This window comes from Electrophorus electricus, chromosome 3, assembly GCF_041902795.1.
Source record: "Electrophorus electricus isolate QZ-2024a chromosome 3, ASM4190279v1, whole genome shotgun sequence".
Lineage (NCBI taxonomy): Eukaryota > Metazoa > Chordata > Actinopteri > Gymnotiformes > Gymnotidae > Electrophorus > Electrophorus electricus.
The window spans coordinates 29871991-29886990 of NC_137499.1; the positions used below are offsets into that span (position 1 = coordinate 29871991).

General features: G+C 48.5%; 1 protein-coding gene across 4 annotated transcripts in view; it reads left to right on the plus strand.

The window, feature by feature from the left end:
- Positions 1-15000, plus strand: part of prkar1b (protein kinase, cAMP-dependent, regulatory, type I, beta) — a 59604-nt gene that overhangs the window by 40052 nt on the left and 4552 nt on the right. For all 4 annotated transcript variants that reach the window (XM_027009159.3, XM_027009158.3, XM_081710994.1 and 1 more), the window contains 3 exons: positions 275-433; positions 4169-4229; positions 8961-9082. In XM_027009159.3, coding sequence (XP_026864960.1) covers positions 275-433; positions 4169-4229; positions 8961-9082 — 342 coding nt within the window. The remainder of the gene's footprint in view (positions 1-274; positions 434-4168; positions 4230-8960; positions 9083-15000) is intronic.

A 15000-nucleotide genomic window follows, 5' to 3' on the forward strand; every position in this document is an offset into this window, starting at 1 on the left:
CCTAGCTGTGAATGACTGGCTCTGACGAACAGTATATGTGCGCTTTACAGAAAGATTACGGAAGCAAAACTCTGCTCTGCATGAGGTTATGCTAATGATGTTTAAAGGGATTTTCTAGATTCAGTTGTACTTTGCTTTATTAAAGCTATGATGAGCTGAAATGAATTAACATATAGTATTAATAGTGAACTATTCTTTATATTGCTTTCTTTCTCTCTTTCTAATACACACACACACACACTCTCTCTCTCCCTTTCTGTTTTTCTTTCTCCAGGTGTATGTAAATGGAGAGTGGGTGACCAGTATTGGGGAGGGGGGCAGTTTTGGCGAGCTGGCCCTGATCTATGGAACTCCACGTGCTGCGACTGTAAAAGCCAAAAGTGACCTCAAGCTCTGGGGCATAGACCGCGACAGTTACAGACGCATTCTAATGGTAAACAAACACACACACACACACACACACAAAGGTTTGCTTTGTATGGTTTTTAATATTCATATTCAAAAAGCAGAATCATCTTCATTTAGCATTTATGGGTAATTTGTATGTTCCAGTTTTTAATAATGATTATATTCACCTCTTAACCTGTGGAAATGAAGCCTATATTTGTATGTTGTACACACACGCGTTCACAGCTCTGTTGATATCCATATGACCTCAGTGACCATTAGCGCTAGAATGCTCTTTCTTTTTGTTTCACATTCTTTTGTTCTGTATATGTGTTCTTTTTATGGCTTTCTTCCTTTCACGCTCTCAAACACTGGGTCTCACTCTCTTCGCCTTGTGTGTGGCGACATCGCAGAACTGTCCAGTCACCTCTCTGTGCCCGTGCTAGCCTTCTTCCCTTTTTTCTTGCCACTTATTCAGTTTCGTGTGCGTGTGTGTGTGCGTGCGTGCATGTCACAAAAAGAGAGAGACAGGGAGGGCGAGGGGGTGGTCTCTAATGCCTGCGTGCACTTCCCAGTGCTGTAGCTTATCTTTAGGAATGTCTAAATGTTTAAAGTGGAGTGACAAGGAGCTGGCCCCGCCCCCAGTCACCCCTGCTGCACAGCCTCTGGGAGGAGGACAAGTGAAGAATGACAGAGCGAGGGAGGAGTGAGTGATTGAGTGAGTGAGTGTGTGTGTGTGTGTGTGTGTGTGTGTGTGTGGTGTGTGTGTGGGGGGGGTGTCTAAGCCTCTTTTAATATGTTCACTTCATTTCACCAGTATGTTGATAACATTGCCCAGAGATTATTTGCTGCATTCCTGGAGCTTCCTTGTCTGCCCCGTCGGGGACATAATGGGTGTGTGTCAGGGCCAGGTTCCTCGCCGATCTGCCCCGGGCGGAACATTCCAGTGCCCATGGACAGGCTGGCACTCTCAAAGTGAATGAAATTTTCCATACTCGGGCTGTCCTTAACCAAACATGCCAATGCCCACAACTTTGTGAAAGGCACCATCCTTAGAGTGAGGCACTTCTAACCCAAGCCAGGTCCCGTGCAGTTATGTGGTAAGGACTGTGTGTGTGTGTGTGTATGTGTGTGTGTGTGTGTGTGTGTGTGTGTGTGTGTGTGTGCACGCACATACACGTCTGTGTGTGTTAATGGGAATGACTCTCCAAATTGCTTAACTCTCTCTGAGTGTGAGTACATGCTTCTGGTAGTTTGAGTAGCAGCCTTGGAAACTGTTCTCCACCTATAGCAAGACAGGGGAACAATGTAGCTCTCTCTTTTTCTGTCTTCCTCTCTCTCTTTCTCCCTTTTTCCCTCTCTTTCTGCCTGTCTGTCTGTCTGTCTCTCTCTCTCTCTTGCAGGTACAAATAAGCTAGACAGGGCCAAGGTGGGTTCCACAGCCAGTACTAACCCTAGCTAGGAGCTAGTATGTATTTACTTACATCTTACATAAGCTTCATCTCAACAACAATGTCATGTAAACACGCAAATGCATATACACATGCACATATACATGTTTTCTGAACTCACATACTGCAAATGTTGGGGAAGATTTTTAGAGTTCAATTATGCAGAGCTGCAGTTAATTAAGGCAGTGACTGAGTTTGTGTGTGTGTGTGTGTGTGTGTGACAAGTTATATTTGCTGTGAGTGAGGAGCTGTTTGTGTGTGCCTGTGTATGTTCACATTGCATTGTGTTTATATTTACCTCTTAGACTTTGTGTGTGTTTCACCACATTGTTGAGCTTAGTAAGTGCAGACTGGCTGTAGCCTGGTCTTGGCTGCAGGAGTGACCTTGGCCCTGTCTAACCCCCTGTGCTCTGGACAGCCCTGGGCAGCATGGAGGCCTCAGCTGCATGCCAGAGAGCACACACACAGCCTGCTGGATATTACACACACAGTCCATTGTCCCAGTCACCTTCACACAATACCCACTCTGTTGGGCCTTAGGCGTTTGAACTGAAACACACACACACACACACGTTGCTCCTGTGAGGGTGTGAGCTTGCTTTCCCTGGGGGTTTAACGTCTCTGTTTTGTTCGCTGCGTTTGGACTCCACCTGAGTGTCACGCGCCCAGCCCTGGACCTGATCAGCACCAGTCTAAACCCCACGTAGCCTGTTTGGACGGGCCAAATGTATCCAGTTTATGGGAGAAATGTAAGCAAATTAAGCCTCAGAGCTCAGCTCAGGAGGTCTGCTCTGCGCCTTCTGCTTCCATTTATATATTTTGTGTCAAGCAGCGAATGCCTCGGTTGATAGATGGACAGTTTTTAATCTTCAAACTAAATTTCCTTTACTGCTCCCTTACTTGTATGTCTGTGTGTGTGTGTGTGTGTGTGTGTGTGTGTGTGTGTGTGTAGATGTATTATATATATATATATATATATATATATATATATATATATATATATATATATATATATATATATATATATATATATATATATATATATATATATATATATATATATATATATAATATAATATATCTACACACACACACACACACACACACATTATATATATATATATATACATACATATACACATACACACACACAATACAATACAAATATGTACTCTCACACGTACTCCTGAGGAGAAGAGTTGTAAAATGCAATTAGTTTATTTAAAACAGAAAATGATTCATGGACGTGGTGGACGTGTGTGATTGTATATGTGTATGTTTATGGATGTGTATGTTTGTGGATGTGTGTGATTGCGGACGTCTGTGATTACGGACGTCTGTGATTGCGGACGTGTGTGATTGCGGACGTGTGTGTGTTTGCTGATGTGTGTGTGTTTGCTGATGTGTGTGTGTTTGCTGATGTGTGTGTGTTTGTGGCCATACCTGCTGCCACCTTTACCTGGCCCTTTCCTGCTGTGCAGCGCCGAGCGAAAGCGAGCCGACCGCGAGGAGTGAAAAGCGACTGTAAGCCAAACTGTGGGAAGGAGGCTGAAAAAAGGGGGAAAAATTCCTTTAATCAGTATGTTTACACTCTTGCGTTAGTGCATTGCTCACTGGGGAAAAGTTCCCTCCTTTTAAGAAAATCTGAAATTATATTAAATTAGAGGCAGCACTCCCAAAGTCAAAGACACTCGTGGTAAGTGTATCATTCCCATATGCAAACAAGTCCTCACTCAGAAGACTGGAGCCTCCCTGCTTACTCCCGTAGCACATAGCCCTGCTGCACCTCACTCGCTCGCCCAACTTTTCTCTCTTCCTCTCTTCTCTTTCTGACAATCCTGCTCGTTCTGTCTCAGCGGTGCTCAGAGTGAAAAGATGAAAGGGGCAGACAGAGCTTCCCTCTGGGTTGAGACTTGTCAGGAGGGACCTGCCCTTCATCATTATGTATGGGGAAAGTCCCCCTCCCAGGAAGGCCACACACACCTACCCGCACACGCGCCCACCCCACGCACCACCGCACATGCACGTTCACACTGAACATGTTGCACACACCTCGCACATGCCGGCGTGCCATGCACACACACACCCAAGCACACCGCACACACACACATGCACCCTGTACATACATGCATGCGCACCACACTGCACACGCAAGTATAAAAGTGCACACACACGTATGCATGCGCTATCACACACACACACACACGCACACACACATGCACGCACACACACACACACGCACGTGCGCGCATTAGGACCCCGACTTCTGACATTAAAACTATATAGTTACTTAAGGCCTAATGCATATCCTGCTACTCCTGTCTCTGCAGGGCAGCACATTGAGGAAGAGGAAGATGTATGAAGAGTTCCTGAGTAAGGTTTCTATCCTCGGTGAGTGTCATTCATGCATTCAGTTCTTTCAGTGTGCTGACGCCCTCCACACAAACTCCCGCACACTGAAGGGGAGATTCAGCCAAGTGCTCCTCACTTGTAGAAAAACTGAATGATCCAAAAAACACAAAGTGCAAGGCTCTGATAAAGTGCAAGGCTCTGATAAAGTGCAAGGCTCTGATAAAAGTGCAAGGCTCTGATAAAGCCCTTCGTTTGTGTAATAAAACACCTTTTTGTATGAATCCTTCCTTCAAGCAGTGTTCCCTTGTCTCCTCAAACAAGTCTGAACTCACCTGAGAATTAGCCTTGAACATATAGCCCTCAAAGCCAGTGGAATTAGTTTTTTAAGTAATTATATTAAACTATCCGAGTCAAAGCGTAGACAAACCTTGCACCATGTTTGGATGCATCGGCCTTCAGATGTTCATCTGAAATTAACCTGTTTTCTGTTACAACATGGAGTTTTTGAGAAAAACGTCACCTCCTTGCTAGCTGCACATGCAGTGGTACCTTGGATTGTGCCAGCTGGGGGTTTGCACGCTCCCATTAGCCAGCTGCCGCACACGCCGCAGACCTGAGCAGTGCACTGGCTGCTGGGAGTCTGACATACTGTCTGAGGGGTTCGCCTGTCGACAGGTTCCGTATCCCAGCCCCGAGCCCCACGCATCAGAGCTGATGCCCCCAGCAGCGGCCTGGTGAAGCAATGGAGCAAGAGAGGGGAGACGAAGCAAACAAACAAACAAGCAAGCCAACCAACATCTGTAAAAATGCAAAACACAAACATGCCCCAGCTATTTCATCCTCAAATGTCTTAACGTTTATAATCATTCAAGCACAAATGTTATAAATCAGAAACTTTTCCTATCATCTCACTCCTATGAAGAGTTCATATGATGTAAATCGCTAGATTATTCACCAGTAAGACAAGCCCAGGCCATGAATGCAGCCTTCAAATGCTAAAAATGCAGCAAGCATCAGTGCTCTTGCTAGACACACACACCCATCTATGCATTCCAGTGCTCATGTTAGTGAGGTAACTGGTCTAAACAGGTGTTTGTAATCTAGGAGAACAGACTAGAAGCAAGGTTCATCTTTTGTCATAACTCCTCCTTGCCCTGCACTAAAAGACATTTCAGTTAACCTCTCTGTTGTAGCTATGTTAAAGAAAGCAGACTGGGATTACATGGTACAGCACCTCCACTAGAGCATGGGTGTGGGAGAGTGGGGGTGTAGGGGATGTGGTAGAGTGGGGGTGTGGGAGTGTGGGAGAGTGGGGGTGTGGGAGTGTGGGAGAGTGTGGGGGTGTGGTAGAGTGGGGGTGTGGGAGAGTGGGGGTGTGGGAGTGTGGGAGAGTGTGGGGGGTGTGGGAGAGTGGGGGTGCGGGAGAGTGGGGGTGTGGTAGAGTGGGGGTGTGGGGGTGTGGTAGAGTGGGGATGTGGGAGAGTGGGGGTGTGGGAGAGTGGGGGTGTGGGAGTGTGGGAGAGTGTGGGGGTGTGGTAGAGTGGGGATGTGGGAGAGTGGGGATGTGGGGGGTGTGGGAGAGTGGGAGAGTAGGGGAGTGGGGGTGTAGGGGTGTGGGGGTGTGGGAGAGTGTAGGGGAGTGGGGGTGTAGGAGAGTGGGGGTGTGAGGGTGTGGGGGTGTGGGAGAGTGTAGGGGAGTGGGGGTGTAGGAGAGTGGGGGTGTAGGGGTGTGGGGGTGTGGGAGAGTGTAGGGGAGTGGGGGTGTAGGAGAGTGGGGGTGTGGGGGTGTGGGAGAGTGGGAGAGTGTAGGGGAGTGTGGGGGTGTGGGAGAGTGTAGGGGAGTGGGGGTGTAGGAGAGTGGGGGTGTGGGAGAGTGGGGGTGTGGGAGAGTGGGGGTGTGGGAGAGTGGGGGTGTGGGAGAGTGTAGGGGAGTGGGGGTGTAGGAGAGTGGGAGAGTGTAGGGGAGTGGGGGTGTAGGGGTGTGGGGGTGTGGGAGAGTGTAGGGGAGTGGGGGTGTGGGGGTGTGGGAGAGTGGGGGTGTCGGAGTGTGGGAGAGTGTAGGGGAGTGGGGGTGTAGGAGAGTGGGGGTGTGAGGGTGTGGGGGTGTGGGAGAGTGTAGGGGAGTGGGGGTGTAGGAGAGTGGGGGTGTGGGGGAGTGGGGGTGTAGGAGAGTGGGGGTGTGGGGGGTGTGGGAGAGTGGGAGAGTGTAGGGGAGTGGTGGTGTGGGGGTGTGGGAGAGTGTAGGGGAGTGGGGGTGTAGGAGAGTGGGGGTGTGGGAGAGTGGGGGTGTGGGAGAGTGGGGGTGTGGGAGAGTGTAGGGGAGTGGGGGTGTAGGAGAGTGGGGGTGTGGGAGAGTGGGGGTGTGGGAGAGTGTAGGGGAGTGGGGGTGTAGGAGAGTGGGGGTGTGGGAGAGTGGGAGAGTGTAGGGGAGTGGGGGTGTAGGGGTGTGGGGGTGTGGGAGAGTGTAGGGGAGTGGGGGTGTAGGAGAGTGGGGGTGTGGGGGTGTGGGAGAGTGGGGGTGTCGGAGTGTGGGAGAGTGTAGGTGAGTGGGGGTGTAGGAGAGTGGGGGTGTGGGGGGTGTGGGAGAGTGGGAGAGTGAGGGTGTGGGGGTGTAGCAGAGTTGGGGTGTGGTGTGGGGGTGTGGGAGAGTAGGGGTTAGGATCGTCGGTAGTTCAGTGGGGACCTGCTGACCTCGCGCTACTCTGAGGTCACACGCTGCTCTATAAGGGGTTATTAGCTGCCTGAGCAAACAGACACACACACTCACACACACACACACACACACACACACACACACACACACCTCTTCTTCTCTTGTTTGCTTGTGTTTTTCTTTCTCCTCATGTTCCCTCTTTTATGGCTGTGTCGAGGCGTGTGTTCCAGTGCCCACCTTTTCCCACTGCTGCTTCCTGCTTCGACTCTTTTCACATGAAGGGAGGAGGGCCTTGCTTTGGGGGGTTTTGCGATAGCCACGAAATTGGTGACAAGCCCTTGATGTCGCTTTGTGCGGAAGAGGGGATAACACGCACTTGAGCATGCGTGCGCACACACACGCACACACACACACACACACACTGCGTTTGCTGACTCGGACCAGCAGTGTTGGTGGATCGCATTACGGCTGAGGCTGTTAAGGATCTACACAGGCGTGAGGATGCTTTACCCAGCCTGATAAAGTGACCATCAGTCTGGGGCATGCAGACAGCCTGGCCCCAACTCTCACACACATGCACGCACGCACGCACGCACACACGCACACACGCACACACACACACACACACACACACACACACAGACACATTTCTTCTAAAAGAACTAAGTCACTAACACACATTCTGTAATCCCAACACCACAGAGAGCTCCTCCATCACCTCCATTCACTCAGTCCCTTTCACACACACACACACACACACACACACATACAGTGTGTGCTGCTTCATCACTACTCTTCACGGTCTGAAGTGGACGTATAACCCTACTGACCAAGAATAAGCAAAATTCTTCATGTATTGAGAGAAAGCCCTGTAAATGTGTTACCAAAATCAAGTTCAAATTGACATTGCTTGTAAATAACTGGCCACTGTTAAACTAAATGTGTTTTTGCTTTTGTTCTGCATTTTTAGTTACCTTTATTATCATTTTAGTTACCGTCTGCATTTAAAAAAAATCACAAATCCTGCTGAGAACCAGTTTAGCTATGCTATAATTTCACTTTTATCACTGGATCGCATCAAATTTCATCACTCTGGCAACTACATCTACATTATGGCTTACGAATTTACAGTTCTGCTCTCAGTTACAATTTGGAAATAAGGACGTGTGTCGGCCTAATGTTCCAGCCTGGCCCTCCTGCACGGGGCCAGGGTGAGGGCCCTCCTGCGCGGGGCCAGAGTGTGGGCCCTCCTTAGTGGGGGGTAGTGTGAGGGCCCTCCTGAGTGACGGGTAGTGTGAGGGCCCTCCTGAGTGAGGGGCAGTGTGAGGGCCCTCCTTAGTGGAGGGTAGTGTGAGGGCCCTCCTGAGTGGGGGGTAGTGTGAGGACCCTCCTTAGTGGAGGGTAGTGTGAGGGCCCTCCTGAGTGGGGGGTAGTGTGAGGACCCTCCTTAGTGGAGGGTAGGGTGAGGGCCCTCCTGAGTGGGGGGTAGTGTGAGGGCCCTCCTTAGTGGAGGGTAGGGTGAGGGCCCTCCTGAGTGGGGGGTAGTGTGAAGGCCCTCCTTAGTGGAGGGTAGGGTGAGGGCCCTCCTGAGTGGGAGGTAGTGTGAGGGCCCTCCTTAGTGGAGGGTAGTGTGAGGGCCCTCCTGAGTGGGGGGTAGTGTGAGGGCCCTCCTTAGTGGAGGGTAGTGTGAGGGCCCTCCTTAGTGGAGGGTAGTGTGAGGGCCCTCCTGAGTGGGGGGTAGTGTGAGGGCCCTCCTGTGGCCAGAGTGTGCACTCCTCTGCTTTTTGTTTTTCAAAAAAAACCAAAACTATTTCAATTGTATTATGTCACAATAATGTTTTAAGTGAAATTTTCTGTATATATGAATAGTGTGCTCTCAAATATTTGAATATTTGTATTATCACATAATTAAAAATTCCTTGCCTTGCCAGGAATTAAAATCTCTCTCTCTGCCCCTCTCTCTCTCTCTCTCTCTCTCTCCCCCTCTCTCTCTCTCTCTCTCTCTCTCTCCCCCCTCTCTCTCTCTCTCTCTCTTGCCACCTCTCTCTCTCCCTCTCTCTCTCTCTCTCTCTCTCTCTCTCTCTCTCTCTCTCTCTCTCTCTCTCTGTCTATTCTAGAGTCTCTGGAGAAGTGGGAGAGGTTAACAGTGGCTGATGCTTTGGAGCCTGTACAGTTTGAGGATGGTGAAAAGATTGTGGTGCAAGGAGAGCCAGGGGATGACTTCTTCATCATCACTGAGGTGTGCATGCGTGTGTACGAGTGCGTACACTCCTCCCTCCTCCCTCCTCCTCCCAGCTCCCAGACAGAGGGGCTGCTGCAAACCTAACAGACTCCTAACAGTGAGCGGAGTCTTTCATGTTTCAGCTTTGCTTCGCTGACACTGTTTATCACTTGCTGTTAGGAGCAACGCAGGCAACTGACTGAAAACTGAACACCCCTTTGAGCATCTGAGTGGTTCACACTGCCAGCTCTGCAAACAATATTTTGATTAACTCCATATTTATAAAGTTGTCATGGAGTCAGTTTTTAAGCTGGAGTCTTGTTGTGTTGCCATATTTCTCTCTCTCTCTCTCTCTCTCTCTTTCACTTGCTCTTTTTCTCCCTCCCTCACTTATTCATTCTTTCTCTCTTTCTCTCTCACTGTTTCTCCCTCGTGTTCTCTTTCTTTCTCTGCATTCGTTTTCGGTTCGCTGAGCTTCAGCTGAGCTCCGCGGCTGTAATAAGCTGGCTGAGTGACCGTTTGGCTCTTACACTGGTTTTGGCAGCTTCTTCACCTCCACCTGCTCCTCTTCACTGCTCTGCCCGTGCCGTTCCCTCTCTCCCTCTCTCCCTCTCTCCCTCGCTCCCTCCCCTGCCCCTCATCCCGCTTTCTTTCCCTCTTTCTCAGCAGGGGACCCTGTGTGTCCTCATTCTCTGGAGGGCCTGTTGCTTTATCTTGTTCTGATGTCAGCTGAAGATGTTGTACCTCATGCTTTTGGGAGGGAGGACATCTCCACAAGCATATTGAGTCTTATTTGTTTTCATATGCAATGAGACATTTTTTTAGTCTCTGTATGGATTCTAAAGGTAAACTTGGCCAAATGAATGTTTGGAAAACCCGCGACGCCTTAACTGCTAAATCTTTTAAAGCCAAAATAGTGTCCATATTGTATGATGTATAATGGCCAGCCAATTCATATTTGCTTCAGGAGAAAGCAATGTGGGAATAGATTTTTGTGGGTCTGTCTGTGTGTGCAGACACTGCAGTGTAGGAAAGTTGCTGATCTGTGCCAAGTCCACCTGCACATATGCAGGCGTGTGTGTGTGTGTGTGTGTGTGTGTGTGTGTGTGTGTGTGTGTGTGTGTGTGTGTGTGTGCGTGCGTGCGTGCGTGTGCGCGCGCGTGTGTGTGTGTGTGTGTGTGTGTGTGTGTGTGTGTGTGTGGATGCTGCAAAGGGACCAACAGATAGAGTGTGAAGGCTGTAAATTTTGTGGTGGGAGGAAAAGGTGCAATGAGGAGAGGAACGTAACTATTCCAAAGAAACACACTGACATTCTGTTTACCATGACAACACATCTGGGCCAGTCACAGCAACAGTCCAGCCCCAGCACCACTACGGGCCAAGAGCAGAGATATTCACCTCTAGACACGGTGCGCATGCGTGTGTGTGCGCGTGTGTGCGTGTGTGTGTGTGTGTGTGTGTGCGTGTGCGTGCGTGCGTGCGTGCGTGCGTGTGTGTGCGCGCGTGTGCGTGTGTGTGTGTGTGTGTGTGTGTGTCAGGGAGCGGTAGGGAGTACCCATCTTTGCTGCCTAGTAGATAGGACAACCCACACTCATTTCTTTATTTGATGCTTTTGCAATCCCTAAATATTCAGTGCTGTTTGGTTTTTCAGATATTTGTGTAAATTTGATATGTAGGCAGGTGCAGGTAACGTTTGAATGTCAGGGACTCTGGACCATAGCGGGGCACCATACTACAAGACTAACAGCCATTCAGCAGAAAGATGACACAGTACAGGAGCACCGTTAGTGGCACTATGGCAGTGCGTATTACCCCATCATATCAGAAGTCTGCTAAACTCCATTAACCTCCAGCTCTACAGAGTTATACAGTGATTTCCTTTGAATTTCATTCAAGTCAAACTTTACAAAATTCATGAACTCTCCCTATAAATTCCTATGAATGTTCGAGTCTCTTTTCATCTGTTATCCATGCACTCCATCATCATCTCTACTGGCGTCCTGTTGTTTCTCTCTCGTTGATCCAGCACAAATGCACCATCACCGCAAATTCAAACTCGCTCTTGCCAGCTCATCCCAGCTCCTACTTCTCTTATCAGAGTCTGCTGTCCAGTTTTCCCCACTCATATTTCTCCTGTAATCAGTGCTTCATCTCCTCTTCCTGTCCTCCTCCGAAAGGATGCAGTTCTAAAAAAACAAAACATCTGTTGATTCCCCACTTCTTCATAATTACCATCCCATTTCCAACCTATCCTTTCTTTCTGGAATTCTAGACGGTGGATTAGCTACTCAGCTGCAAGCGCACATGGCGAAAAACGACCTCTGTGAGCCCTTTCAGTAAGGTTTCCGTGCAGACAGTACTGAAACTGTCCTCCTTAGTGACATTAATGCTTTTCTCACCGCTGGCTCGGCTTCTTTTAACATCCTGCTCTCTTTTGACCTCAGTGGCGCTTTTTATGCAGTAAATCATAACTTCTCCTCGCTCTCCTGTAAACCTGCCTGGGTGCTTCCCCACATAGCAATAGCTTAGTTCAAATCCTACCTCTTCAGACAGACAACACTTTGTTTCCTCAGTCAATCATAAGTCTCAATGCGGTGTTCCCCAAGGTTCTGTTCTCAGATCCCTTTTGCTTAATGACCGCACGCTGCCTTGACACTATAATCCACCACCATCAACTTTAGATTCATTATTATGCAAAAAAAAAAGATGAATTTATTTCAAGCTCTTCTCCCTCCCAATCTGCACACCATTCTTGTACCATCAAACATTACAGACTTTCTAAAACTGGATGGAGACGAGATGGCATGGGTCACTTTCAGCACGGCACTGGGGAAAGTGTGTGAGCTTTGCACTGCCCTCTGCATTGTCTCCTTAAGATCTGAAACTAAACCTTCCATCCTGTTTCTTCCCTCTTTCAACATCCACTCTTCATCTCCACTCTTCTCTCAGCTTTTGAGATGCTGAAAGTGCGCCTGTTTACCTCGGCCTTGTTTACTGCACTTCCTTTTATGTTGACCTCCCTTCCAAAACTTTAAATCAAGTGTAATATATTAAGAACTGCGCAGTCAGACTGCTCATAAATATCAGCCTATCAGGTTGCATTCTGCACTCTTCTCCAGCTATGCACCATATACATTATTGCAGTCCCACATAAACATGTGGATTTTGTCGGGTTGTTTTGTTTGCGTTAGCATTGTTATGCATCTTGATCTTTTTCCCCTTTGTAAAGAGTGATATAAGTATTATTAGTAGGTCATTATTATCATTTGGCATTGAGTTTCTGGGGGGGTGTTTTTGGTTTAAGATACATGTAGAGGGGAGTTGTCTATAATTTGCCGCTGATCTCGCCCTCTCTGTGGACGAGCTCCTTCTGCTCCTCTGTTAATGACTCTCTTCTGCATGTCTCTCTTTCACTGTAATCCAATCTGTCTCTTTCTCACTTTCACTCCTCTTTCCCTCTTTTCCCAGAGTGGGGTGGCCTGCGGTTCAGGAGTGGAATGTGTGCCACAGAAATTCACATGGGGTCACAGACCCAACTTCTAGGGAGGAGTGAAGGAGCTAGGCAGAGGGAGGGAATGGGGGCGCTACATCCAAGGGAGGACAGGCAGAGGAGACATCGAGTCTCCGTGTGTTGAAACTGATTAGTTTAATTCTATTTTCTACTGTTTTCATTACACGCGAGTTGTCCTCAGATGCTACTCTAGAGGTAGATTCTCTCTTCTTTCTCTTGTTATTTTTCTGTAGTGTTCTTGCCCCCTGACACGCATTCACACACTTCAGGCTGATGATATACTGTTAGGTGTTGGTTCCAGGGCATTTGCAGGGCCATTGCCTCTTTTCAAGCACGCCTAATGAACGCGGACACGGTTACATTTTCTCTTACACACTGCAAGTGGCCCAAGGCAGCCCACCCACTTTTTTCTGAATGACTTATCTATCCCTCTATCCCTCCATCCCTCCACCAACCTCCCTCCTTATCCTGCTCTTTTACCACCAGCACCTCAGAAAAGAAACTCTCCAAGAAGTCGCTCACACAGAGTGCTTGTCCTTATGGGGTTTAAGAAGACTGTTTATAAAGGAAAACATGGCTGACTGGATATGCAAAGCCTTCATGGGCATGTGACTGCCTTTGGTCATAGATATTTGGGAATCCTGTTGCCTGTGGGTTTGTAGTAGTTGTGCGTGTGCGCGCGCGTGTGTGTGCGCATGTGTGAAAGAGACGCATAGCCTGTAACAGATTCACACACGTTCACTTCACTCTGACACAGACTTGGCAAAGCTGGGTGGTCTGGAACTGAGAGGGTAGTCAGTGTATCATCTTTCTCCTTCCTCCATCATTCTCTCTCCTGTGTCAGATAAACACTCACACACTCACACTCTCTCAGTCCCGCACCAGTGTCCTGGCACCTCAGGCTCCTGCGCGGGCTGCACTGGTGGGCCATGCTCTTCCCCTGGTGTGTCATTTGCTACCGATCACGAACTGTATGTTTTCTCTGAGTCGCACCGCTAACAGCTTGTGAGTGTGCGTTTAACACTCTCATTGTTGTTGAATGCACAGACTTTCCCACAGCAGACATGGTGGATGTGCCTTGAGCAATGAGGGTCTTTAATATGACACTAATTTACAGCAGGCATCCCAAGGCAGCCCCATGATGTCATCCTCCCATGACGTCATGCCCCTGAGAACAGGTCTGGAAACCCCAGCTGCGCCCCATGTGAGTGACCAGTAGGGCTTCCCCACAACCCAGAACTCCGACCTGATCCAAAAAAAAAGAAGGGAAGGAAGAAAAAGGGAAGAAATCTCTTCTGAATTTGTACTTTACAGTTACTGGAGCTAAACATACTGGCAACAGCCTTGGAAAGCTGCCTGGCTGAAAACTGCACATTCTCACTTTATCATGTTCTTTCATAGTGACGCCTGTGTCTTTTGGATACTCTCATAAGCTCTGTCAGTTACTCCCTCTTTGGATATCTTGCTCCCACACACACACACACACACACACACACACACACACACACACATACACACATACATACATACATACAAACACACACAAATTATACCTTTTGTACAACCCATGTTCAGTGAATCATTAAGTCTCATTATATTCATATTTAATGTTAATCTGTTAATAACTGTCCAAGGCAGGAAAAGCACCTTCTTGACTGAGGCCTCAAGCTCCAACCGACTTGGCTCCATTGCAGACATTTCAAAGACGTTTAAATGCAGTAGCCTACCCCCCCCCCCCCCCCCACACAAACACACACACACACACACTTGCACTCTAACATATGGAAGCCCAGGCTTAAAACACGACACCTGTTAGCAATTTTGCCCCCTTATAATGAATGTATGAATATGTGCCACCATTCAGTGACAAATGGAGTGGAGTTAAGGTGGTCTAGGGGTAGAGTTAAGGTGGTCTAGGTGTAAGGCTAAGGTGGTCTAGGGGTAGAGTTAAGGTGGTCTAGGGGTAAGGCTAAGGTGGTCTAGGGGTAGAGTTAAGGTGGTCTAGGTGTAAGGCTAAGGTGGTCTAGGGGTAGAGTTAAGGTGGTCTAGGGGTAGAGTTAAGGTGGTCTAGGTGTAAGGCTAAGGTGGTCTAAGGGTAGAGTTAAGGTGGTCTAGGGGTAGAGTTAAGGTGGTCTAAGTGTAAGGCTAAGGTGGTCTAGGGGTAAGGCTAAGGTGGTCTAGGGGTAGAGTTAAGGTGGTCTAGGTGTAAGGCTAAGGTGGTCTAGGGGTAGAGTTAAGGTGGTCTAGGGGTAGAGTTAAGGTGGTCTAGGTGTAAGGCTAAGGTGGTCTAGGGGTAGAGTTAAGGTGGTCTAGGGGTAGAGTTAAGGTGGTCTAGGTGTAAGGCTAAGGTGGTCTAGGGGTAGAGTTAAGGTGGTCTAGGGGTAGAGTTAAGGTGGTCTAGGTGTAAGGCTAAGGTGGTCTAGGG